Raw genomic sequence first — 26262 nt, 5'->3', positions numbered from 1 at the left:
GGTGAGTTTGAAGATCTTTTATGAATCAGATGCTGGTAATGACGAGGACTACCCTGAGTAGGATATGGAATGTGATTCTGACGATGATATGAATGAAGACATGAATCACTCAGGAGCTCAGGCAGAAGGGCACAGTAGCCTCTGAAGGTCAGGGCTCAGGGCTCAAAAGGTTGCGGGGGGGGAGGGGGAGAAATTTTGCACAGCTCTTTCAATATTATTTCTTATCAGTCTCCGCAGAGCACCAAATTCTTCAATACTAAGAGTGAGACATCCTTTCGATGACAACAGCAATCCACTATGGCAAAATAGAACAAAACATGACTTTTCCTCTTTACCTTCAATGTCATGGCTATTTCATCACTAAAACTTGTTCTGAGACCACACCCAAGTACACAAACTTCGTCGACGTCCCTAGGACTGAGATGTGTGTACACAAGCTCTACTGAAACGAAACATTATTGCTTTTAAAAACATGCAGGCTGCTTATCATCCACCGCAAACAATTGCATTTGAAAACTGAAATCACTGAAGTACATGGATAATATAAACTACTAGGATACCATTTATATCATAATATTTAAAAAATATGACACAAAAAGTGTTCAGATTCAGACTTTTCTACTACGATACCATATCAAAAATTACAAACACATCTACACAATGTCTCAGTGTATAAGGAAACACAAGTACATCAGGCACCTGTTTTCAAATGGCACAGCAGTGAACAAAGACTGAAAATATTCTGTCATATAGTGAATAAAGACTGAAAATATTCTGTCATATAGATCTAGTATTAGTATGACGATAACTATTTTCCTAACTGAATCAGTTGATAACTGACAATGATTTAATATAAAACTTTCCAAGTGGAACGAAGAGCAAGTACACTGTTGTCAAGTATCAACCGATATCTTACCCAACACTTTATCAGACACACAGTAGCAGGAGATACCGTATTCAAAAGACAAATAACTAAAACAGCATTATTAAAAAAACAATATTAAACTGGAGAACACAGCTGTGATTTCTTTAAAACTGATAGCCACAAAATTCAAACAAAAGTTTATGTGAGATAACATGCCACAGACATAAAAGTAAACCAAAATGTTTAAAAGTAAACAAACTGACAGGGGGTGGTTGGTGTTTCTGATAGAAATGTTTATACCATAGGTAAAAAAAACTCCACATCCTCAGCCCTCAACATAAATCATAGTCTAAAACAGAGATTCAAACTGCAATCTTCTGGCAAGCCTATGTCAGCATGAGTGCACCCTCAGCATGAGTGCACCCTCCTCTAATCATACTGTCACTAACTACTGAACCACAGGATCAAAGACTCCAGGTTTGCTTTTCTACATCCAAGTACCACAACATCCATCAGAAATGCCTGCTGCCCCATCATAAATGGCCGCTGCCTCATCATAAATGGCCGCTGCCTCATCAGAAATGCCCGCTGCCCCATCATAAATGCCCGCTGTCCCATCATAAATGCCTGCTGCCCCATCAGAAATGGCCGCTGCCAAGAAAAAACCACGGCACTATTGTGAGAAGAGAAAAGAAGAAGCTCTGTTTAAAAATCTTCCCCTGCCTTACTAAGCATTTTTACTACTGTTGTGAAGTAAAAAGTAAGCTTGTTGATCATTTTGTGCAGAACATAGAGGAAGAAGTCTGTCGCAAGTAGGGCCTATAATTCATTCTCTCTTACAATTCTGTTTCAAGAAACAGCAGAGTATATATCATCAACCTCCCACGGTATTGGAGAAGAAAAGTAATAGCCTCGTTAAAAACTCGTCATAGCCTTCCATTAAATAACAATCTCTGTCGGTGGAAATGAATAAATTCCCCCTTATGTGAGAGGTGTAACTCGTGAAACTGTAGATGAATTTCACTTTATTTTCTATTGTCCATCAAAGGAAATTGTTAATTCCTCCCAGCATGACTCGGCCCAGTGACAGAAATATGCAATGTTTGACCCATGATAAGAGATACGTGCCCAACCTGTACTCTTTCATTAAGGAAACTTTATTTATCAAATGATTGTTTTATATGACGTGATGTGGGCCAGTGGCCGTAGACACTGAATAAACTTACTTATTTTACTACAGTTGTCCCAGATTTGGCATGATCTCTCTAGATGATGCTGAAGAGATGAGAACTAAGTACTACGACATCTCTGTGTAGCAACAATATCATTCCTCTATTGCATAACAAATATACCAGTCTCTTTGATTAAGTTTCTCAACAACCTTTAACCAAGAATGTTGACAGCAACAACTATGACACAATAAGTACCTTCGTCTGGTGACAAGACTTCATAGTAAACAAAGACATGACATTCATGTAAAGTATTGCCAGATCATGCTTAGTCATTGTACAAAAGCAAATAGTTTCTTAAAAAAAAGATTGTACTTTTGTAAAAGCATTATTTTAAAAAATTCTTAAGTCTTGAACTTTTCACTATTAAACATCTTGGATACCAGTCCTTAACAAAAGAGGGAAACAGGACATATGGAAGGCCACAATATAATTAATATCTTACGGGAATGTGGCAGAACTGTGACTTTGGCGTAAATACTTGTAAGTCAGTAAGTACAACATAATTATATTTATACGAAAAACATTTAAAGTTGCTGTAAACGAGACATTTACTGAAGCCATAACCAATAAGTACGTTGCTTCGTAGCACCATGTCTCAACACATATTTTGTCCATTCAAATTTACATAGGTTTTACCCCTGAAGAGTCCATATTATAACCATTTCTTCCAAGTTCCCATGTCTGCAGTGTCTTCCCCACCAGTGAGAACAGCATCACCGCCAAGGTTTACCACTACATGTGCGTCTGCTGCGTTGTAGCTTGCACGAGGTCAGCCATTGCATCCCCAATGTTTAGAACAGCTTCCAGCATACTGGACTCACCATTCTGTCTATCATCTCTTGCCACTGGATCTGAGAAAAAGAAGGATCATTTACCAGTTAGACATTTAATTGGTCAGCCTGTTGGGGCATAATAAACAATAAAAAAGTACATTTATGTTTAGTGCTGGGGGAAAAAGCAAGACAAACACTGCAAGGGAAGTAGCAAAAAAGTAGGCCTAACTCAACAATAACTTGGCTCTTCGAACCTGGCTTCCGTTCAAACACAGTTCCAAACAGTTACAGTGCAGTGTTTAAGTGACTTCTTGCTGAACAGTACTTTATTTCTGGTTTGCTTTGGTATTTGACAACTGCCAAGCAAAACACAAAGTCTTTACACACAAAAGAAAGCACATTGCCCTGAGCATTTAAAAAACAAAGAGGACAGAAGAAAGGACACCACAGTAAACTATGTCATTAAAACACCGTAAAACCCTATACTACTACTACTACTACTACTAAACTATGTCATTAAAACACCGTAAAACCCTATACTACTACTACTACTACTAAACTATGTCACATTATAAATGAACATAAGCACCTACTTCCGCTGTGGATTCTATTTAGTAACTACCACACTATTTGCAAGGAGGGGGGGGCAGGGGGAGACGGAGACAGGAACTATCCAGTGATATCCTGCAATGGTGCATGAGTGTTAGAAACACTCACCAGCACACTGCACTAGTGGGAATGGATGATGAAATCATATTTTACTCCGATGTTGCATTTTGATTACATATCACAACATTGCACTTAAAAAACCAAATTTCCTTTTTGGGAATAGCAAAGTGCTCATAAGTAAGTCTTTCAAGACCACCATACAAAACCATTTACAGCAAAATTGGTGGTACTGCCTTCAAACAAACAAAAAAACAAGATGAGAAAAGAAGTCTTGCTTCTAAAGCCATCAATAATTAACACAATGGATGAAATACAGTTCTAAAATTTTTCTACAAATCGTAACCGTTTAGAACTGATGAGCACAACAGTGCAGAATTTTCAGCATTTATTTAACATATTTCATATCATGCATGGAGATTTCCCCATGTCGTGAGAACTGGGAATCCCCATGCCAGATACAAAATGTGGTACAAAAAGTTCAAAACTCCACACAGGTGTGAGGTACAAAATGTGTTAAGAAAAATGCAAAACTCGACACAGAATATATTACTTTAAGAAAAATCCCATTCAAAACACGCATTCCTAGGCAGCAGACAAAAAAAAAGTCTCACCATCGGTGCCGTTCCACGGACTCCCATCCTTCTGGAACTCTCTCAGCATCTTCTCCATCTCCTCCTTGTCCACCGTCACCATTGTGTCCCCACCGGTGTCACAAGCTTTCAGTTCTGCCTCGGTAAACATGGCCGACAAGCCACCCGCGCTGTGATGAGTCAGATTCTGACAGCTTTGGCTGAAATTGGGAGTAGCCAAACGGCTGGAAGCTAGGATTTTTCTTCTGTGCCCCACAGGAATGGCAGACAGAGGAGTCGCAGCAGTGGGCAACACACCTGCCTTGTCATCCAATCTCATCTTTTTAGTCCCCGAGCCAACGTCTGTGCCCTGGTTTTCTTTGTCTTCTCCCCTATTGTGAGATTTCGGGAGTTTGACGCCAGAGGCCCTGGCTGCCGCACTTCTCTTAGCTGTGTCACAGACAGGAGTGGACATATGAACGGGAGCCATCGAACTTCTCACAGAAGTCTCGGGTTTGAGATTTGAGACCCCTGGTGCGGGGCTGTCAGCCTTCCCAGTAACATCCTGGCTTGGGAATGCTGCTGAAGATTGCATTTTCTTATCAAAATCATTGAAAATATCAGGCGTTCTACTTGTCCATGGTGTTTGTTCAAGATTAGATTCCAGATCAGATTCGATGTCACTTAAGTCACAGTCTCTGGAGGGGCTCAGACTAATCGAAGTATCCCGGCTCTTGGGCGAGTTCCTGTTGCCTTCTTTTTTAACTGGAGAAAGGATTTCCAAATCTGTGAATTTCCTTATTTTATCATTGTCCTCTGACTTGCCACCCTGCATCTCAGGACAGTCAAAACTGTCCTCGCTTTTAGTTTGAAGAAATGATTTAGACATTCCTTGGTCATTCGTCTCTGGTCTCATCAAAGACGCAACGCAAGGTTCAGAAATATACAGCGACATGTCACCCGAACGGTAACCTAATCCATCGGCAACACCTGAGCTGGAGAGGTCACCCAAAGAGTTTCCAGATTTTCGTAAAGATTCCTGCGTCACTCCTGGATCTGCGACTTTTGAGGAGAGCGTCATGTCACTCATCGTGTAGGCCAGGCCAAGGTCGTCCGACGTCTCTGTCGTATACCCTGTCTTATTTTCCGCAACAGACTCCCCTGTCATATTTCCTTCTGCCATATCAGGGGGAGGTAAGGAAGAAACGACTGGGGTGTAAATCCCAACGATGTTGAGAGTTGTCTCAGGGGCTGCTACATCAGCAGAACTGCCGACAACACTCAGTCCAGAAGTGGCAGCAGAAGTCTTACGTGTCTCGTTGATGGGGCTGATGGGGGAACCAGTAGGTAGATCCTGAAAGAGAAAAACATCATGGACTGTACCATGACCCTTAGCTATTAACCCCTCTAATGCTATGCTTATTATGTAATCCTAAGAAGGGCCCAAGACTGCTGTCGACAATACAGTTAAGGGGTTATCACCTGAGAGCAGCACAGAAAAAACAACCCACATGCATCTTGACTAGGTTATTCATGTCCTCGTGCGCATATATGATAGCATCTTAGAAAATGCTGAGAGAGAGGCAGAGAGAAAATGAGAAAGAGGAAGTAGATACAGAGGTCGGAAAGACACACACACACACACAGAGAGAGAGAGAGAGAGAGAGAGAGAGAGAGAGAGAGAGAGAGAGAGAGAGGGAGGGAGGGAGGGAGGGAGGCAGAGAGAAAGTGAGACAGAGGAAGTAGATACAGAGGTCGGAAAGACAAACAGAGAGAGAGAGAGAGAGAGGAGAGAGAGAGAGAGAGAAGGGAGGGGAAAATAATATTAATATACGTTTCATATGTGTGCTGCCACGTTTCATATGTGTGCTGCCACGTTTCATATGACGTTTCATATGTGTGCTGCCACGTTTCATATGTGTGCTGCCACGTTTCATATGACGTTTCATATGTGTGCTGCCACGTTTCATATGTGTGCTGCCACGTTTCATATGCGTGCTGACACATTTCATATGTGTGCTGACACGTTTCATATGTGTGCTGGCACGTTTCATATGTGTGCTGACACATTTCATATGTGTGCTGCCACGTTTCATATGTGTGCTGACACATTTCATATGTGTGCTGACACATTTCATATGTGTGCTGACACGTTTCATATGTGTGCTGGCACGTTTACGTTTCATATGTGTGCTGACACGTTTCATATGTGTGCTGGCACGTTTACGTTTCATATGTGTGCTGACACGTTTCATATGTGTGCTGACACGTTTCATATGTGTGCTGACACGTTTCATATGTGTGCTGACACGTATTTCATGTCACACAAGCTTATGAAAGCAAATTGTCAATTTCTTCTACAAAAATGAATGTCAATTTTGGCTTTTCTTTCACCATACCTGTTCCTCTTCTGAGGAGTCAGTCGAAAAGCCTCTTTCTAAATCTCGAAGCTTTGTCTGAAGTAGACTGAAAAAGAAAAAAGAAAAGACATGGATGAATGGTAAGAAACAAACAGACATGCATACCCAACCAATGTAAGCCTGTACAATAAAATGCATGACAAAAATCAGAAAGTATGATATGAAACAAACATTTGTCCTTCCTTTATTTTGCATAATGGCTGACACATCTCCTGGGCGCAAAGAGGAGTTGATTTTTTGGACTGTAAGCTTATCATTCAGTTCTTCATTTCCGGTTTAGACAGATACAATTCTCCTTAAAAACACATTTTCTCCCATTATTCTCTCCCTCACCATTGTATAAAAAGGGCAAGATGTAAATGACGGCCTGGTCACGACAGAGAAAAATAAAATAATAAAATGCCCTTTCTACTTCTTTGTTCACGGAGTGTCCTCTCCTGTAGACAAGCACCAGTTAAAACACTCAGTGACAAGAATGATAATGTCACTACAGACAAAGAGACAATTTTAAAGTCTTGCACATCCCCCTTATCAAAGGAGGGAAAGGGACACTACGCAAGACCTGAGTGAACAAAATAGGCCACATACATAAATAAAATAACTTGCATTGTAGTAGAAAAAACTATTATGAACAACTGACAAGATCTTTCTGGGGAATATCCACATAAAAACTTTTTAAAAAAATGACACACTGATATCATCTACTAGCTTTATTCATACATATATACACACATATAGAGGGAAGTAAACACAGTTGAAAAATCACAAACAGTTGCTTTACATTCCTACATAATCTCCCCCTGATAAAAACCGTATACCCTGGACTTTATTTCACACAGAGCTATTTAACTCTCTCTATCCGGGTTATGAGTCGTAACGAGGACCAGTCCGGGCTACGAGTAAACTCAGAACAGCTATACGGTAACGTCAAAGAAGCTAGCTCTGCTTGTAATTACCAAAATATGCAAATACGGCGATGCTAGCTCTGTCTGAATATTTAAATTTTCTAATTCACAGCCGTTTCTTTGTTTTTGATGGGTGTAGAAGCTTGAAAGATGTCTCGAAAACGTACGTTTACGACCGACCAAGTACTTTTTTAAGTGGCACTGATATGTGAGGGGGAATGAGACTAATTTGATGAAAGTGACTCTGAATCAAGTGCCGTAAATTCCGTTATGGATGACAACAAACAGGAATTACTCTCATGTAATAGCCATTCCGATCATGGTGAAGGGGTCAGTGCAGGAATTCGTGCAGTACCGATGGGTAGGGCTAGACCTATAAATTCAAGGGACGTCGTGGGTGCGGCAGTCAGGGTCAAGATGGAAGGTGGAATAGCCTACACCTCAAAATCTACACGGTGCCATTCGTGTAATTCCTAACCACATACATTTATTTACAAAAACTACATTCAATTTCTAACATAACTGCCAAATTTCCTTAAAACCTACGAGTAAATGTAAGAAATATAGCACTTTGAAATACACACTCAATTCCAACTCATACGGTGCGGTGGCCCCAGGACGGGTACAGAGTCCGTGGGGGTATGGCCAGGATAAAAGATTAATACAAATTTCAGATACCATGAAAGGATTCCAAAGCCCTGTTGTCTTTATTGCTCCCCCTTTATTCTATCCATTGCAACTTTCCTTAACACAAAATCTGCTTAGCACAAAGAAATTCTCTGGTTCCCTTCAGTTCATGTTATCAGTTTTTATAGAAAATTGCGACCTTGGTGCTTCCTTGTCGCATTTCCATTCGAAATAGTTCATAAAAAAGAGTGAATTAAAAAGATGTCACATTTTCATTGTTTAAAAAAATGGAGATACGACAAGAAAGCACTGAGGTCACTGAGGTCGTGATATGGTAATCTAAAGACACACTTCAAAGACAAACCACATTTGAGATGAGAAATAAAGTTACCAGTTTTCTTGTCTCAGCTGCTCAATCGTCAAGGCCATTAGTTTCTGCTGGGTTTGTATATCCCTCTTTGAAAGCTCTTCATTTCCTGTCTTTTGGTGTTTTAATTGAAAGAAAAAGAATGAATAATGGAAACAGTAAGCAGGGAACGACTACTAAGACCATAAAATAAAATTTTCTAGCAAACTCAATTCCCGTGAAATGCAGAACAGTGTGGGAAGGTTGTAGGGGGGAAAAGTGGAAACAAAATAAAAAGAGATGTAACGAATGTGGTTCTCAGACACAAAGTCAATATAATCTGTCCCGCTCAAGAAATCTGAAGCACATCACAGAGACGGTAGATGAAACATTCACCTATCCAAAGTGCATGATGAAGAGGAGCAAACAAAACAACAACAAAAGTCACAGACCACAAGGAAAAGGTTGACAAAAACTATTGATTGAGAAGTGAGTTTTATGCTGATGTCAGGCTGTATCTCAAAGACCATTTCTACAAAAGTTTTACACACAGATTTCGGTAATCAGCATCTACTACATCCATTTCAACTTTTTAAGTTTTTCACTTTTGTACGATATCTATAAATTGTAACATCTCTGGCTCTGACAAAAATCGTATAAAGAAACATGAGCGATGGCACTGGTCGTCTTTCAGAATGTAGAAAACATCTTAAGCACAATTTTGAAAATCCATCAATGGGAATCTCAAGCTGTGACAAAAATGGGTTTGCTGTTCTTTGAAGTGGTTATCACCGACACTAATTACCGGTATGCAGCTCTTCTGCTTAACGCCAAGTTGAAGATAAACGTGGAACAAACTATTACTGAGCACTGCCAATGCAGCAAATATCAATAGATCAACAAGACAATATGACAAAGTGCAAAGCTAGAACAGACATGATTAACATGAAAAAAACGTTTGAGTTAGAGAAAGGTAAGAGGGAGGATGATAAAAAGAGTAACTACATCAAAACAGATATACAAAAACTTTCAACGATCCAGTGCTTAGGGCTAACAAAGTCCAGTGATAAACAAATGTTCATCTTAGTTTGTTTTTTTAACCTCAAAAGCAGAAGCATAATAGAGTCAAATGATTTTGAAGCCCCACTCACTGCTCTGTACTTGAAAAACGGACTGCTAGACTGGCACGGTTCTCCCAACACCTCGACAGGTCGACTGACCCGAAGTCCATCACCGCACAAAGAATCTCCGTAGTCCGAACTGCCAGCCAGGCCTGAGTCTGTGGAGCGGGTATGAGGCGCTCCAGCGTAAGTCCCAAGACCTCTTGGTTGCCTGATAGTACACAAATGGGCAACAAGTCACAATGAGACATGCAAAACCAGACAAGGATCACAACAAACAACTGTAAGATTTCTCATCTCATAACCAGTTCAAATACAACATATTAGTAAGTCCACGCTTACAACCAGTAACAACGATAACCATCACATCCAGCATTTGCAAGATTGAGAAATTATAAAAATTCTTTCCTCTGCCAACAAAGCAATTGTTGCAACATGAAAAATGAACAAAGCTGACATTATGAAGAGTGGCAACCTCAGAAAATGTATAGTAATAGTATTAGTATCAATATAGACAATCAGCACCAACTTATCATCAAAGAAAATTGCACATCAACAAATTTTAGAACTCGCATAAATGGTTAGAAAGAGCCTGTCACTTGATTGAAATTTAGACCAACTTTAATTTTAACACTTTCCCGTACAAAAGGACTGACCTAAGAATCTGACGGAGGTATAGTAGAATATAATAAACAGTCAAAAACCACAAGAACCAAAACGTCAAAGCATTATCTCTGTACATTACTAAAGGTTAGTTAATATGCCAAAAGTATAATATTTTTTTAAAAACCTAGGCAAAGTTTTAGTCTAGTAAAAACAGTTGTAGAGAAAACCACATGAACTTTCTATTGACAAAGAAAGCATGCCAAAAGCTCAAGTTAAAACAAAAGAGTGTTTGAGTGAGACAAAAATGTTGGAAAATTGTACCAATCGACTGCAAAGGCTTGGTGGTCTCCCGAGCCATCCACTGGTAAGTAGGTCACTTTGGTCCGACTTCTGTGCTTCTTGCTCAGTTTATTCCGCACAATTTTCAAGACAGCCTTAGCATCTTCTTTAGCAGTTGTCTGCAGAAAATAACAATGATTGAACAATCTGCTGCTTAAAGAGAACAGCTTGAAAATTTGCCTGTATTCCAAACTTGCTCTGAGGGTTGATGCATATCCCAGTTAAGTGTACACAAAATACTTTATCTTGTACAAATGATTTTAAGTTCTTGTCACCTTCATCTGCAAAAAAATTCCTTTAGTTTATAGCTCATCTACACGTATGCATGTTTGATTTGTGAGTGACTTCAAGGTGACATAATATTTTTAAACACCTCATTTATCAACAAAAATCTAACTTTTTCTCCTTATGTATTCATCTCATATTTCTCTTTGTCTTTAAGAAGATTTACAACATAAAATACAATGTACATCTTAGACTACATGATAAAAATCACAATGTTTTCTGTGGGTGTTTCATTTTAGATGTATCTTTTCCAAATGTGAGCTGAGAATAACAAACTTTGCGTGGGTCACTTACAGGAAAGCAGTACTCTTGCATCGGATGTTTCAGTTTGTGAGAGAGTGAGGTGCGGCCTAGCAGGAAACACTTTTGGCACAAGTCATATCTGAGACACTGTAAGCAGCGATACCTGGAGGAGTGAGAAAAAATTAAATCTTACCAATGTAAGGAACTGCTTGACTTCGATCGAGCCAAAAATATGTTACAATCATGTTCACCACCGAAATACTTTAAGACGCAAAGTTTAACTATTCCTATTGCAAATCAGCATTTCACAGCCATCTCTAATACCTATTTCCTTTCTAACGAGATAGAATCGATATAATTTCAAGATGGATATTTTAAAAGCTGTGACAAAAAACCTGCATCCATAAAGACAAACAATATGAAAGGTATTGTCTCTTATTAGGAATGAGAGACACAGTCCTTGAAGGCCTCTCATTGTGAGAAACTACTCAACAGGATAAAATACCGATACATTGTCAAGAGCTTCTACAACTAGATTTAGTGACAGCAAAGAGAACAAATGTCAATGTTACCACACCTCAAACAAAAGCAATAGTTGTTCCATCAATTTAACGCTTAACTAAACAAGATACTTAATTAGCCTCTACGTAAGTATGGTGAATCAAGTTCGAAACAATGCTTATTCCTTACATTTTAGATTCACTATTCCCCTGAAAACATGGGTAAGATATTAGCTTCTTAGATTACAAATTACAAACTTGCATAGCTAACAAGTTTGGTCCCATACAACTAGGAATTGGAATAATGAATCCCTCATATGAAGTAATATACGATGAGAAATTGTAATTTTATAATTATTTGGTCCACCATAAGGCTTTAACAAGAGAACAAGAAGGTGGAGGAGCAGCCTGCGTGACCTAATCAGACGCTACAACAACCAGCTGATGATGGAGACAATCACACACTACAACAACCAGCTGATGATAGAGACAATCACACACTACAACAACCAGCTGATGATAGAGACAATCACACACTACAACAACCAGCTGATGATAGAGACAATCACACACTACAACAACCAGCTGATGATAGAGACAATCACACACTACAACAACCAGCTGATGATAGAGACAATCACACACTACAACAACCAGCTGATGATGGAGACAATCACACACTACAACAACCAGCTGATGATGGAGACAATCACACACTACAACAACCAGCTGATGATGGAGACAATCACACACTACAACAACCAGCTGATGATGGAGACAATCACACACTACAGCAACCAGCTGATGATGGAGACAATCACACACTACAACAACCAGCTGATGATGGAGACAATCACACACTACAACAACCAGCTGATGATGGAGACAATCAGCCTGCCCACACAGAAATGGACTCTTATGAAGAGGGGCCAGGAAGCATGGAGCACCCCATCTTCCTGAGACCCCAGTTCTACATTCAAGTACTCAAGAAAAAAAATTAATGGCAAGTCATATAATGAACAGGACATGAAAAACCCCCCAACAATAACAGAATTCAAAGTGAAAAAGAAGAAACGGGAGGATGTCTTTTAGCTCAAATGTGACTATATACCTGAAACCAGTGATAGGCATACTTCTGCAAGCGGCACATCTGACTTCGTGTTGAACTGAAATCACAACAAAAGCAAAAACATTTATAAAAAGCTCCTGGTACAAAGACGAGCAATACACTTTGTAGCACTATGAAAACAATTCTTTCTTTTTGAAGCACCACTTTATGCTGAAAAAGTCTTTAAATATTCACTTGGATTTTCTAAAGGTCGCTGAATCTCTTTCATGAATTTTGAGCAAACATTTTCTTGCTTCAACATTTTAAAATCAGTTTTAGTACGTCTACCCCTGCAGATAAATTATGTCAACCCATAAACATAAATAGGGTTCAAGAAGAAAGCATCATACTTGATTCTGTGGCTATGACTCGGTGAAGAGTTGGTAGCCAGACCAGAGTCTGCGGTTCCTTCAGCAGCCAAGAATAAAATGTGTCCTCACTCACAGTGAGGGGGGAGGAGCTGGTCTCCTGCAATGGGATCAAAACAAATACAGATGCATATTGTCTTGTTTTGTTTTTGTAAAGTGTTTTACGGCGCTCGCAACTGCATAAGGTCATATGGACACACCTAATATTTTCAGTTGGTAGGAAATTTTGAATTTTGCCCGGGTGGCGGCCGAAGCCTACTCTTATCGATTTTAGACCACCAAGGGATCTTTAACGTGCGCAACTTGCACACGGGCCCTCCGAGATTTTTCGCCCTTGTCCGAGAAGGCTAGGTGTAGATCTTTCCTACCAGAAGATCTGGGGTGTGGCAGAAAGACAGCAGTTAGGAGGAGCCAATGAGTAGCAGTAGAAAGGCTGCAGAAAGAGTCAGGAGCCCAGAGGAGGGGGCAAAGGAGGTGAGGGGGTGGGGGCAGAAAGTGGAAATGAAAGCAGACAACAGAACATTGCTAGAGAGCAGGAAAGAATGTGAAAGGAGACAATTTTAGAGAAGAAAATTTTTCGGTCGCTACCCGCATTCGAACCCAGGACCTTTTGAATGAGAGGCCAACATCTTAACCTCTAGGCCACAAGAGCCCCTGCATATTGTCTAGATCACAGTCAATTCTACAACCAAATAAAGTTAAAAAAAAAAAGAAGACATTGTGAGGCAGCATGGTGAAATCAGACGCTCGTCAAAATAACGAAATTAAAGAAAACAGAATTTTTCTGCACGTTGGGCAATTTTTATAGAATTTTGTTTTTTCGGCTTAGCATCTTTTATGTAGAACTAAATATAAAAACACATTTTCAAGTGAATGTTACCAAAAAACGTTGTTTAAAGGCATAAAATATGTCACTTTTCAGTTTTCAAGGACTCTCAAGCTGTTGAAGTTACCAAACTTTGGTGGTCATTCGCTTACTAATTTTACCTCTGACAACAGGCGAGCCCCACATCCTTCAATCGTAAATATCTCAACTTCTATTCAAGATAGCTGGGAATTATTTTCCCCTAAATCAAGACAAAAGAACAAGCTTTATGATGATACCAATAGCTCCACATGCCCAAAAATTGATGAGTGTCCAATTCCACAGCGTCATGACACACATATATATATGTGGATGGGGGGAAAAAAACATGTGTGCTTTAACATTTCTTTTAAAAAGTACAAAATTTTAGTACCTCGTATGTCTTGCATTGGTCGAATGTACATATATTAAAGAGTTATTTGACACTTTTTGTTTATAAATAGAGATAATTTTTAAATACTGAAAGTATATTAAAATTTGCATTACATTATAACATTTTGAAAGACCAACAAAAAAAAAAAAGACAGAGTATACATTTTTCAAACGCAACACATTCAGAATAATCACCAAGGTCATTTCATCTGCAGATTTCAAGGTCTAGCGACAAATACTCAGAATCATAAAAAAAAAGACACATGGTTGCAAAAATGTGATGATATGCGACTCCTTTTCTGCAAAAGATTACCCAGACACAGAACACTGGTAAAAACAGGGGAAAAAAACACCCCTCAAAATGATAATCTCTTCAGTTGTATGAACAAAATGCCCTTTCCACCCCGTAGACGAAATTTAAGACAAAACATTTTCTTTCTAACAACATAATCTGTACTCACCAATTTGAAACAGCTGTCGACAGCAGCAGTAAGATTCCGCCCAAAGGCAGTGCTTTCCTTTATTGTATCTGTTATCTTCACAATTAGACAAAAAAAAAGGAAAAAAAACTATTTATTAAAATTTGAAATCACAAAAGAAAATTTACACGAATTCAAATACTATTCACTCATGATTCATTACAGTTCCACAAGACGCAGATAATGCTTGGGACATGCTGATGCTGCACTGACTATAGAAATGAGATCTTGTATCTAAATTTTCTTTAACAAAAAGATAGTACATGTATATTACACTTATGTTGAGGATGTATTGTCCCACACATGTAAACCCTGTTAATTCAAACACAAATTAATAAAAACAAGATCACCAAAAAAAAAAAAAAGACAAAAGAAAGTTTTAAAAAAAAGAATCGTTATGCTTGTATTATGAACAAAATGCACATTTATAAAACCCGTGAAATGTAAGCGAGTGTGAATTTTAATGAAGAGTAATAAATCATGAAAAAATAAACTACCTGCATTAAATCATCAATGAAATAAAGAAATTTTTCACGAGAAATTCTGCCACTGCCATCCCTCAGGCCTGCGAAAAAATCTGGAACACAAAAATGTAAATGTGTCTTTTAGCTGAAGTTTGAACAGCCTTTGTGACAAATTCAGTAGCAATAGCAAAATGGCAACACATGTTTATGATTTTTAAAAAACAAAACAATTTACTCCATTCAAGAAGACTAAAAAAAAAAAAGTATAATTGATGAATATTGTGTTTCTATCATTAATTGCCTCATGTATACAATTTGAAACATTCATTATTAAGAAAACAAATTTTTGATCAGAAATGGTACGTATACCAACAGTGCTCACACAACCTCGGGACTTCTTACAATACACAGAGAAAGTTTAGTTTAGTTTAATAAAGAGTTTTACGGCACTTGCAACACAATAAGGTCATATAAGTGTCAAAGATTAGAGGTGTTACAAGAGAGTAACAAACACAATAAGGTCATATAAGTGCCGAAGATTAGAGGTGTTACAAGAGAGTAACAAACACAATAAGGTCATATAAGTGTCAAAGATTAGAGGTGTTACAAGAGAGTAACAAGAAACGTAAAAAAGAAGGAGGAGAGATAAGGACGATAGATGCTTAAGAGGAAAGAAGGAGCAAACCACACCAGAGCACCCGCCAACCACCCACACACAGAGAAAACCGGGTACACCAAGCTACAGAAATATAGAATCATGGGTATGCTTACAGCCATGAATGTTGACTGGAATACTTACAAAGGTGAAATTTGACACCCCCTAAAATTTTTGTAAAAGTTAAATTTTCCTACACTTACATCTGTACTTGTCACAAAGCTTGGAAGGGCACAGAGCTGTGAGAGCGTTCCTCATGGACCTCAGCACCAGTTTCCCACTGCGATTGCTGCAAGTGGATACAAACAATGCAAAAATATCTGATAAGAAATTATTTCGTCACGAGTAACCCCATTTCACTGATTAAGTAAAATATATTCTCACCTTGAGTAATAATGGAAATCTAGGAGTATTTCAAGTACAACTCTCTGTCCCTCAATAACAAATTGGGAGCTAGGCTTATAAAACAAGATGCGATAATGAAGCTTAATATCATTCCATCAAACCATCATGCAACGTAAGTAAACAATGAAGGAGCTACATTCAAGGAAATTAGATAACTGAAAATTCACGGACTCCCAGAGCATCTTGCGAAGGGTTGAGAAAGGGCTTCTTCGGAGTGAATGGATGAACCCAATACAACACTCATCACTTAGAGCCATCACGTGGATACTCTGTCCTGTGCACTCTGGGGTGAAGGACAATGAGGAGGCTGACAGGCTGGCAGGCAGTGCCGTGGTTGATGGTGAGGTGAAATTTGACAAAGGAGAAGTGTTGAAGACCCTGGAGGAAAAGTTGCGGGATGAAGAAGACGGGGAGACAGCAGAACACCGCGCAATCATTAGGATGCGGGAAATGGGGATAGAGAGGGGAGAAGGAAGAAAGGAACGATTGTCTGGAAAGAAAAGACGTCGCCATAATCAGACAGCCACCGGAACAATCAGTATGGATACCTTGCGGGCTTTGGTGCTGGGGGGAACTGAGCACTTCTGGACCTGTCCGGTGTGCAATGACGTTGTTGCCCAGGACAGGTAATACAGGTAGATAACTGAAAATGGTGACACTTGAAAAAAGCACAAAAACCTACCGTCATCAACTAAAGTACAGGTAGTTCACTTCCAAACTTTGGTAACAATACAAAAAAAAAAACCAAACTCTCTCAACAACACTGAATAACCATATACTTACGTATCATAAAGATTGAGAAGGAAATTGAGAACAAGGTCAGTCGCACGTTCGTAGTCTGCTGTATGCTGATGTCTTTTGTCTGAGAATTCCAGTAGGCGATACAACAGACCAGAAGCTTCTCCACAGTTGACAGTCATAGTCAGATCATCTTCTTCCACGAATGAGAGAGGGAACACGTGTTTCATCCCCTCTATCGTAATCCAAGATACTGGTAAAAGAAAGTATTTGTGAATTCCATGGACAAAACGGACAAAATATCACAAAAAGGAAATCGCGGGGCTATTCATTTCAAAAGCCTTGTCGACTCATAAATTCACTTCTGTGAAACCGCTTGTTTATTGTTTTAGTAAAGATTTTTCGGCGCTGGCAACTGCATAAGGTCATACGAGCGCCAGAAGATTAGAGGTGTTACACGAGAGTAACAAACATAAAAAAGAAGGAGGGGAGATAAGGACGATAGATGTCTGATAGGAAAGAAGAAGCAGCAAACCACACCAGAGCATCCGCCAACCACCCACGTTTATTGTTTTTGTCCGTAGTACGGGAAGTCAAATGAAAATAATTTATTCATTTTGGGACTTTGCCTTTTTTCCATACAGACTCCTCATTTAATATACCTGTCTACAGACTCCTCATTTAATATACCTGTCTACAGACTCCTCATTTAATATACCTGTCTACAGACTCCTTATTTAATATACCTGTCTACAGACTCCTTATTTAATATACCTGTCTACAGACTCCTTATTTAATATACCTGTCTACAGACTCCTCATTTAATATACCTGTCTACAGACTCCTCATTTAATATACCTGTCTACAGACTCCTCATTTAATATACCTGTCAACAGACTCCTCATTTAATATACCTGTCTACAGACTCCTCATTTAATATACCTGTAGTTATTTCACTTCAATTCAGTGTAAAAGCAGTTATTGAACTTGAAAAAAAAAAGGCATCAATGAATATATCTGAAAGCCACAGCAGCCTTTTACAGTGGCCGTCCACAAAAGAGGAGAAAATGGAAAACTTTAAACACAGTGACAGACAAGCACACAAAGACAATGGCACAACACACCGCTGAGAACACGGCTGGGGCTCAAGAAAAAGAGTGGTGACTGAGTTTCTGGTAGCAGCAATGAATCTAGATTATATCAGGGCTGTGATTACAAAAACTTGTCTACATTTCTTAACCATTAATAATTAATCAAATAAGAAAATCAGTCCCTTCCACGTGGTAATTCAAAGAAATTGAATGAATCCTACGGACATGTTATCTCAAGCTCAAATAGTCACAGGTACAATAGAGCAAATATAGTAGAGGAAAAGTAGGTATCATTTTCATATTGCAAAAAAGGGAGGCACATCATTAAAAAAACTTCTTAATAACAATAGTGCATGATGTAGAAAGACATGAGCCTTTATTTCCTATTAGTTAGAAAATAAAAACAATTTAAAATACTTACAGCCAAGATGAGTTTGCAGAATGCGTAGCTTCATGGCCGTGCGGTATGCTGCATATTTCACGTCACCATACTCATCTAAATAAAACGAAAGGAAAAGAACAGAATCTTTCAAAAATGCAAGTGAATGATGTTCAGTTTACTGATAGCCTCTTTTCAATGTTGATTTTTTTACTTCACACGATTTCACTTCGGTGCTGTTCACACCAAAACTTATCTTTAAAAGTCAAACTGACACATGACTGACTTCTATCAAACACAGTATTTCCAACTTATAAAGCAAAGATCATTTTCCTGTGGTAGGCGAAAACTCTATCTTTGGCAACTGAATCTCAAACCTACAATCTGTGGAATCTAGAACCCAAACAATCTTCGTAGACTACAACAGATTTCCCTTCAATGGGGAAAAATGAAACAGTGTGAGTCAGCAATCTGTGGAACCTACAACCCAAACAATCTACGTAGACTACAACAGATTTCCCTTCAATGGGGGGAAAAATGAAACAGTGTGAGTGAGCAAATCTCAAATCAAAAGAGCATACCGAGTTCTTTGAGCACTTTGTCCAGAAATGGGTGATTCCAACTTGTAATCTGTAAGGCGGAACTGAAATTTTGCAAAATAAAAAATAAATCAACACAATATAAGATAAAATGATCTACTGGCCCCGTCCCTGTAAAAAATGTTCACAACTTCTCATGATGGAGCAACTGCACATGTAAGATTTTAGAAGAGACATAAGACCCAAAGGAAAATATTGCAACACTGGCAAAGACAGCACAGTTAGCAGCAGCATTAGAACACATAAATAATAGGACAAAACACACCATCGTTAATCTTTAGTTAAAAAGCAAGTACAGAAAAAGACATGTCAAAACACACCATCGTTAATCTTTAGTTAAAAAGCAAGTACAGAAAAAGACATGTCAAAACACACCATCGTTAATCTTTAGTTAAAAAGCAAGTACAGAAAAAGACATGACAGGGAACAAAAGACTGAATATATTATTACAGTCTCCTCCCTTTCTATGTTTAAGCACTACATGACATAATTAATAGTTTCTCATGAAGAATACCTTTGAAAAAAAAAGATGAAAACCAAAACTCAATAACACTGAAAATTATTTTGCAGGGCTCATGAAATAATAATGAAGCTACTTGGCACACAAACATAATTTTAAAAAACAATAAAGACGGTCTGAGCAATTTGTGTGGCATCGCAGAAAAATGGCATTTTCTCATTCTGATTATCCAGGTTTAACACATTTCCAATACATGTTTTACTGTGACGAATCTTTAATGACCGAACAGTAAGAGAAAAGATGTATCATATTGTCAAGACCTTTCTAAACTGTAAAAAAAACAACCATGATAAATTAAATTGACAGCATATTATATATATCATAAACCATTTTGAAAAGTGATCTATGACAGAGTCTTAAACTGAGCAGTCGTTAATAATGCACTTTAAAAATTTCATCCTGCCTACTTTCTTTTTCCAAAACTCTTTCCTCTGTCCACTTTTTCCCCTTTCCAACAGTATGAATTACACATACCCAAACAGTTACAATTCCAGTTGATTGTAGAGTGGAAAGGGAATGGGTTCAAGAGTGAGTATCTAACACAGTATTACATTAGAAGAGAGAGAGAATAGGGTAGAGAATTATCAACAGATTATCTGATACACAGACATTCTTTTTCATTTGAAAGCCTTTTAGATTTGTAAGAGACGACAAGATATTGGAAAAGATTTGCCTTGCTTGATCATTTTTAATGAGTGACTCAAAAGTAAATTTTTTTACCTATTACGCCAACTTAGACCAGACTAACTATCCTTGGCTTCCCCACATGACCACGTACGATGTGTAATAATATATGCAGGAAAATCATACTTACTTTACATAGTAGACAACACCCTTGACGTTTTGTTTTGCTTCCCAGCCATGGGAGACAATTTCTGGAAAATAAACAAGTGTCCTTTTATATTGGGGGGGATTTAATCAGACACAAAAGAGGCTGAGAAAACATGCTTCAATAAATAAAGTGTGAACAATTAAGTTTCAGAATATAAAACCCCAATGTTTTTCAGTTCAGGAGCACAGAAATCTACCTCCAATATTATTATGAATGATAACAGCAACAAAATAATTTTTTAAAATGTGTAAAACTGATATTTAAAGTAAGTTCACGCACCTAAAAGACCTTAAAAACTAGGAATGAAATTCAAGACACCCCCGCCCCTCAAAACAAGGAGGTAAAGCAACAATGACATATTCTTGATTCATAATTTAACATACTGATACCACCTAAACAGCACAAGATTAAATTTATTAAAACATATTTTGGACTAGAAAATAATGCCCCCCCCCCCCCCCCCCCAGCTACAATGAAAACAAAACCTGTAATGACTATGACAGAATCTCTCTACTCTCCCCTTGACAAATTCCTCAGATAATACTTCTGTCAAGACGGAGACCTTCACAACCCGGAAAACTGTACCCCACTCCACAAGGGTTATGGGTGCAGTATGGGGGTAGCTGTCACCCAACCTAATGAGCCCTGAGTGCTGCAGATATTCAGCCCGGTATGGGAGTGAAATTTCACTGCTGCTTATCTTCAAGGTCAAAGTGCTCGAGTGAAACGCCGGCACGGAAACTACCTTGAGTAGCCAGAGGCGTGAAATTTGACCACTGCCTTCTGCCCTGATCGCAAGGTCAGCCAATAAAAATGTTCCATGAATCATTGTTACATGCACGGGGAGGGGTTGACTGTGATTATTACATCGATGGATGGGGCTAAGGACGCAAAGAAAGGAGATGTTCTATTGTTTTTGTTTTTAATTGGTCAAACAGTGATCCTAAAGAGATGCAAACATGGTGGCAATGGATATAAGTAAGACCGATGTATGTATGCTATAATTAGAGCGGCTGGGATAGCACTTTGCAAATGAAATGTGAAGTTTCGACCACTGACTGTCAACAGAAAGGCAACCTTTGAAACCCTTGCGTACGACTGGCCCTTGGGACCCCCCTTCGTCAAGTCACCTGTCTTAAGACAGAATTTTTTTTCTGGCTCCCTTGCGATTCCATCTTGGACAAGTCTGACTGTATAAAATTTATCTAAATTACAATTAAATGTAAAGCAGATTTATATATCCACTTACCATAGTCTGTGCCAAATATTGACAACGTCATTGTGTTCACATCCAACAGATGAGGTTAAAATGCCCCTCCTGTACCTGGAATTATAATCAACACGACATCAAGGTGAGTAATTAAAAGAGCAATAATAAGTGATCATTTCTATTATTCTATTTTTATACAAAGTGTTTAGATAGTATAAAGTATAGATTACAGAACTTGCACTCGCTCACCACTACCCCTCCACCCCATCCCCTTTATTAACAACTGAAGTTAGGCTATTTAAGGTTAGCTCTAACACTAACACTTGCTTGGGTGAATGTGTAAAATAATATATATATATATATTTTAGATTCTTCTTTCTATAAATTTCTCTAACCTAAACTTAACCAGGCGAATCCATCCATACTCTCAGTCTCAGTCTTCGATTCTAGATCGTGCCTGAGCTTGAGAATCACTTTATCGCGTCTCAATTTATCACGGGAAGCCGCTGGGGCTGAACAATTAGGCAAAAATGTTCTCGGCCAGAAAGGAGCGGGAACAGTCTGAGATGTGGACTCTGTAGCACAAAGTGTAGTGCTAGAAGTAGTGTGATAGTGGTGAAGTGAGTGTACCAGTACTCCGTTCTCAGTATCAGGTAGTAGGTAGTACACTGTAAACGTGAGGACATACTCAGTCTAAAGCCAACTCAATGCTCAGTACAAGAATCAACCATGATACTCTCAACTTTACTTTTACTCAACTAGATACTTAGAAGTTTATGAATCAGCTCGATGATTAACTTGATCGTCAGTGACACAAGCAAGACTTGAACTACAAAGTCTTGCTTCCCGATATGATGATAATATTAATTGACCATTTACTTGTCAACTGGTTCACTGTGTTGGGGTCATTGCAGTCGGAACATGTCCATCTCTGCTCCCCCCCCCCCTCTTCAGGATCCATCCCAGAGTCTGTCTGCTTATAGTCTTCATCATAATCTGGTTGGAGATCCGTCGGACTGGTCCGCACAGATGGCTGTGTTTCCCCTCTCCTCTTTGGATCCCCTTCTCCTTCAATCTACCTAGAGAGTGGGAACTGCTATCCGCCCTATTCTTCCTCAAATTTTCCATCACGGCGGTTAGGACGGTTGGTGGGTCCAGTGTCAAATTCCCCCCCACTTTTGCTTCTCCAGCCGGCTTGTCTGCTCTCTCGTTGCCGGTTACCCCCGCGTGGCCGGGGCAGAATATCCAGGCTGCTCTCCCTGATCGTAGCCTTCCAGTCCGCATACAGCATCCCTTTCTGTAGGCCTACCTTCTGTAGTGTGTTCATAGAGGCAGTAATGATTACTGCTCGCTGATGGCTTGTGTTCTTGATCCAGTGTAGAGCCTCACTTATGGTTTTATCTCCATACACATACTTGAGGTTGTCAGTGCAGTTGCTCCACTTTGCTCTTTCACTACTACCCCATTAACTCTGACACTGAAGGCCCAGCCCGATTTGACTCCTCTATGGACTGATCCATCCATGAAGATCACAGCATCTCCATGTTCGCTCTATGCTCTTCTATCAGGGTTTCAATTTCAGAGTTTGTAGCTCCAAGTGGCCAGTTGCGACATTTTCTACCCAATGTTGCCTTCACGACCCAATCCATGCCTCTCCTGATATCTTGTATCTGGCACCACTCATTGATGGTGTTTGTAGCTTGAGTCATCCATTCTGTGCCCCTCTTTAGCCTTGATGTCATCTGTCGTCCCACTTTCTTATGTAGAGGGTTCGTCTCGTCTGCGCTGACTCGCAGAAAGTGCCAGTTTGTGCCTCTTGTCTGCACATGGGAAGTCTAGGAAGTATCTCATTGCTTCAGTTGAGGTATCTCGTGTGCACCCCAGGATTACCCTCGTTCCTTCATTTTGTAACACCTCGAGTCGTTGCAGTTGCGCCTTTGATAGGGTCAAGAGTCTGAGCCCGTACTCTACGACAGAGAGTACCAGTGTCTGGCAGAGGATGACAAGGATTTTCTGGCTCATCTTAGCTCTGGCCACCATCTTAAGGGCTATCAGGCCTTTTCTCGCCCTAGAAATTGTTCTAGTATGTGATCTTTGCCAGAGAGGGTGCGATCATTTTCAACTGACAACTTAGATCTAGATCAGGGATGCCACTAAACTTTTTTGAAAATAGCTGAAAATCCACGCGCCACGGTCTCGCTAAATATGAATATCAATTTGAAACCCAAAGGGTGTACAAAGAGAGAAATAACAATCAAACATAAGCAATGGGTGTACATAGAGAAAAATGACAAACAAACAAAAACAATGGGTGTACATAGAAAGAAAATGATAACGTGGGGTTGTTGTTTTTTTCCCAACTCTAGATTCTATCTCGACCTCAATAATGGAATAGCGGATCAGGATCATAATACCGGAAATACCGGAAAAAAGCGGAAAAGTACATCCCTGCTAGATATACTAGACCGTCTAGGCATACTTACCCAATACCGGGTGCCCACTACTGATGACATGCGGCTAAACATAGAACGACGCACCTGCCTGATTGGCTGCTAATGTTAGTAATTTGATGTCATCACATCCTGGGGGAGGACTTCCGTAACGAGCGACCACTATGAGACAGAGCAGAATTGAGGGCTTGGGGTAGGGGTAGACGGTAGGGGTAGGGGTACGGTTAGGGTTGAGTCTAGGACTCTTCTTTATTGTGTTTGATGGGGTGGTCGCTCGTTATGGAAGTCCTTCCCATCCTGGGATACCCACAGACTATTTTTAGATGGCCATGGAGTAGAGAACCTTTGGAGATAGATGCCGCATATATGGAACGATATGATGGGTCAGTGGCTTGAAGTTATGAACCGATGAGTTTCGCATGATAAAATTTCACACTTGGACTTGGACATGAGGCGAGGGAAGATTATGCTACTGCTTGAATTTGAAATTGAAACACGGTTAACACAAAGACAATAAAGTGCACGAAAATTGCCGAAAAGACGCTGGATGATTACCCCCCCCCCGCCCGATAAACAATGCGCAAAGGCAAAGAGAACAGCAGCATCATTGGAGCACCGCATTATATCATATCACATTACCTGTATTCCTAGATCTACAGTCTACATAGATGTAATCTAGATATCTAGGCCTAGAAAGATTATATAGATTTAGATCTAGAAACTAGAGACAGAGATTTGCTTGAGGCTGAGGGGTATCCCGGCTGAGACTGAGGCACTTGAGCCTACCTGGCCTGACCTACCTTGCCTTCCTAATAAATAACTGAATCCCTGGAGGAAAGCTTGAACGACGCTTGTATTTAGCTTGGCTCCCACTTTTTAAATGAGATCCATAATAGCTCTAGATCTAGATCTATATTTCACGTAGCAAAAACATGCACTACTTATTGGTGATATTGATTGTTTACAGCACTGACGCATCGGTAGTGCAGGCCATGGTGCGTGCAGCTTTCGATTTCAAAGCTAGTCCCAGATTTTTTGTTAATATTAGATCTACTTCAGTTTAAAACGACATTGATGGGAAGCAATTTCCGTACCAGGAAAATCTGTAAATACTATTTGACTATTTTGTCTCACAACCAGGTGCATGTTGTCTATATTTACTGGAACAATAATGTGATCACTTTCTAGGACGATACAGAGATAAAATGGCAGTTGAATGGATAACAGCGAAACGCTGTGATAAACGACAAATCTGGGAGCAATATACGCATTGTTATTGTTCAAACGACTGCCCCGCACCGAGCAAACGCAAACAAAGCAGGGACTCGATAGAAAAACAAATTTGCCCGGTCGTGTGACCTGTGATATATATCATTACATGTATATACTATATGGTAGTAAAATTACTGTAACTTGATGTATAGAGATAATAGGAATAATCTCTTCATTTTCCTCATTAGATGATTCTGTTGTTGTTGTATAATGTTGGTCTACTTAAATTTGTGTTGCTTTTACCGTTGATTAAAGTTATTTGATTCTTTTCATTTGTCTTTTCGTTCCAGGCATAAATAATGTATCGAAAAAGCATTCACCAAAATTAGTAGGCTAATCGTTGCCCTGGCTGAGACAAAGTGAAAAACATGACAGGCATGAGTATAATTAAAATTTATAGTCTTCCGCGCGCCGCTGTACTTTTACCAATGCTTTTACTTACGAAAATGCACCGACATCTTGAGCGAAGATCCCTTCAAGAGAGATTGAGTTGGGATGCACGTCTGCGCATATGGTAATAATATATTTCGCCAGACATTGCTTAAAACAACGCCCATTATAATGGGACTGGCCTAGGCTACACGACTAATGCAATACTAAAATAAACAAACACATCAAGACAAAAAGAGGGGAGAAAAATGGCGACGACAGGTAACATTGCAGAAATTAATCAAGGTAGCAAGGAAAAAGATGTTTTACAGGAAGGAGTGAAATGTAGGCCTAATATTGACAATTGCACACTAGCTGAGCAAGAAAAGTACAATAATAAGCATGCTACACTTGTAGGCTTACTCAGGGTATGGGGAGGAGTAGGGGCTGTGTTCAGTCTGTCGACTTTGTTATGTTTTCATTCATGCGCGCGCGCGCGCGTGCGTGCGTGTGTGTGTGTGTGTGTGTGTGTGTGTGTGCACGCTCGCGCGTGTGTGTTTGTATGTGTGTGTGTGTGTGTGTGCAC

The 26262-nt window shown here is 39.4% G+C and overlaps 1 protein-coding gene across 1 annotated transcript; it reads right to left on the bottom strand.

The window, feature by feature from the left end:
* Nucleotides 1–1889: 1889 nt before the first annotated feature.
* On the bottom strand, nt 1890–25204 carry LOC101848681 (dystrophin). The gene is made up of 18 exons (XM_005105056.3): nt 24836–25204; nt 21625–21699; nt 20358–20418; nt 19006–19067; nt 18467–18541; nt 17000–17207; nt 16015–16100; nt 15190–15269; nt 14675–14749; nt 12959–13076; nt 12612–12666; nt 11052–11163; nt 10455–10591; nt 9558–9738; nt 8452–8540; nt 6508–6574; nt 4151–5462; nt 1890–2948 (listed from the first exon to the last, which is right to left on the bottom strand). The coding sequence occupies exons 2-18, from the start codon at nt 21653–21655 to the stop codon at nt 2830–2832; spliced, it is 2868 nt and encodes a 955-aa protein (XP_005105113.1). The 5' UTR covers nt 21656–21699; nt 24836–25204; the 3' UTR covers nt 1890–2829.
* Between the last annotated feature and the right edge of the window lie 1058 nt (nt 25205–26262).

This window comes from Aplysia californica, unplaced genomic scaffold (assembly GCF_000002075.1).
Source record: "Aplysia californica isolate F4 #8 unplaced genomic scaffold, AplCal3.0 scaffold00450, whole genome shotgun sequence".
Classification (NCBI taxonomy): Eukaryota; Metazoa; Mollusca; class Gastropoda; order Aplysiida; family Aplysiidae; genus Aplysia; species Aplysia californica.
The sequence above is the reverse complement of the archived record's forward strand: the minus strand, read 5'-3'. Positions and strand labels throughout refer to the sequence as shown.

Bases quoted from the DNA above. Each gene is read 5' to 3' on its own strand.
- LOC101848681 (XM_005105056.3), bottom strand. From the start codon at position 21,655: ATGACGTTGTCAATATTTGGCACAGACTATG. The intron at 17,208-18,466 runs GTAAGTATTTTA...TTCTTTTACCAG, and splicing joins TCTGCAAACTCATCTTGGCT to TATCTTGGATTACGATAGAG. The intron at 15,270-16,014 runs GTAAGTGTAGGA...TTTGTGTTCCAG, and splicing joins GCTTTGTGACAAGTACAGAT to ATTTTTTCGCAGGCCTGAGG.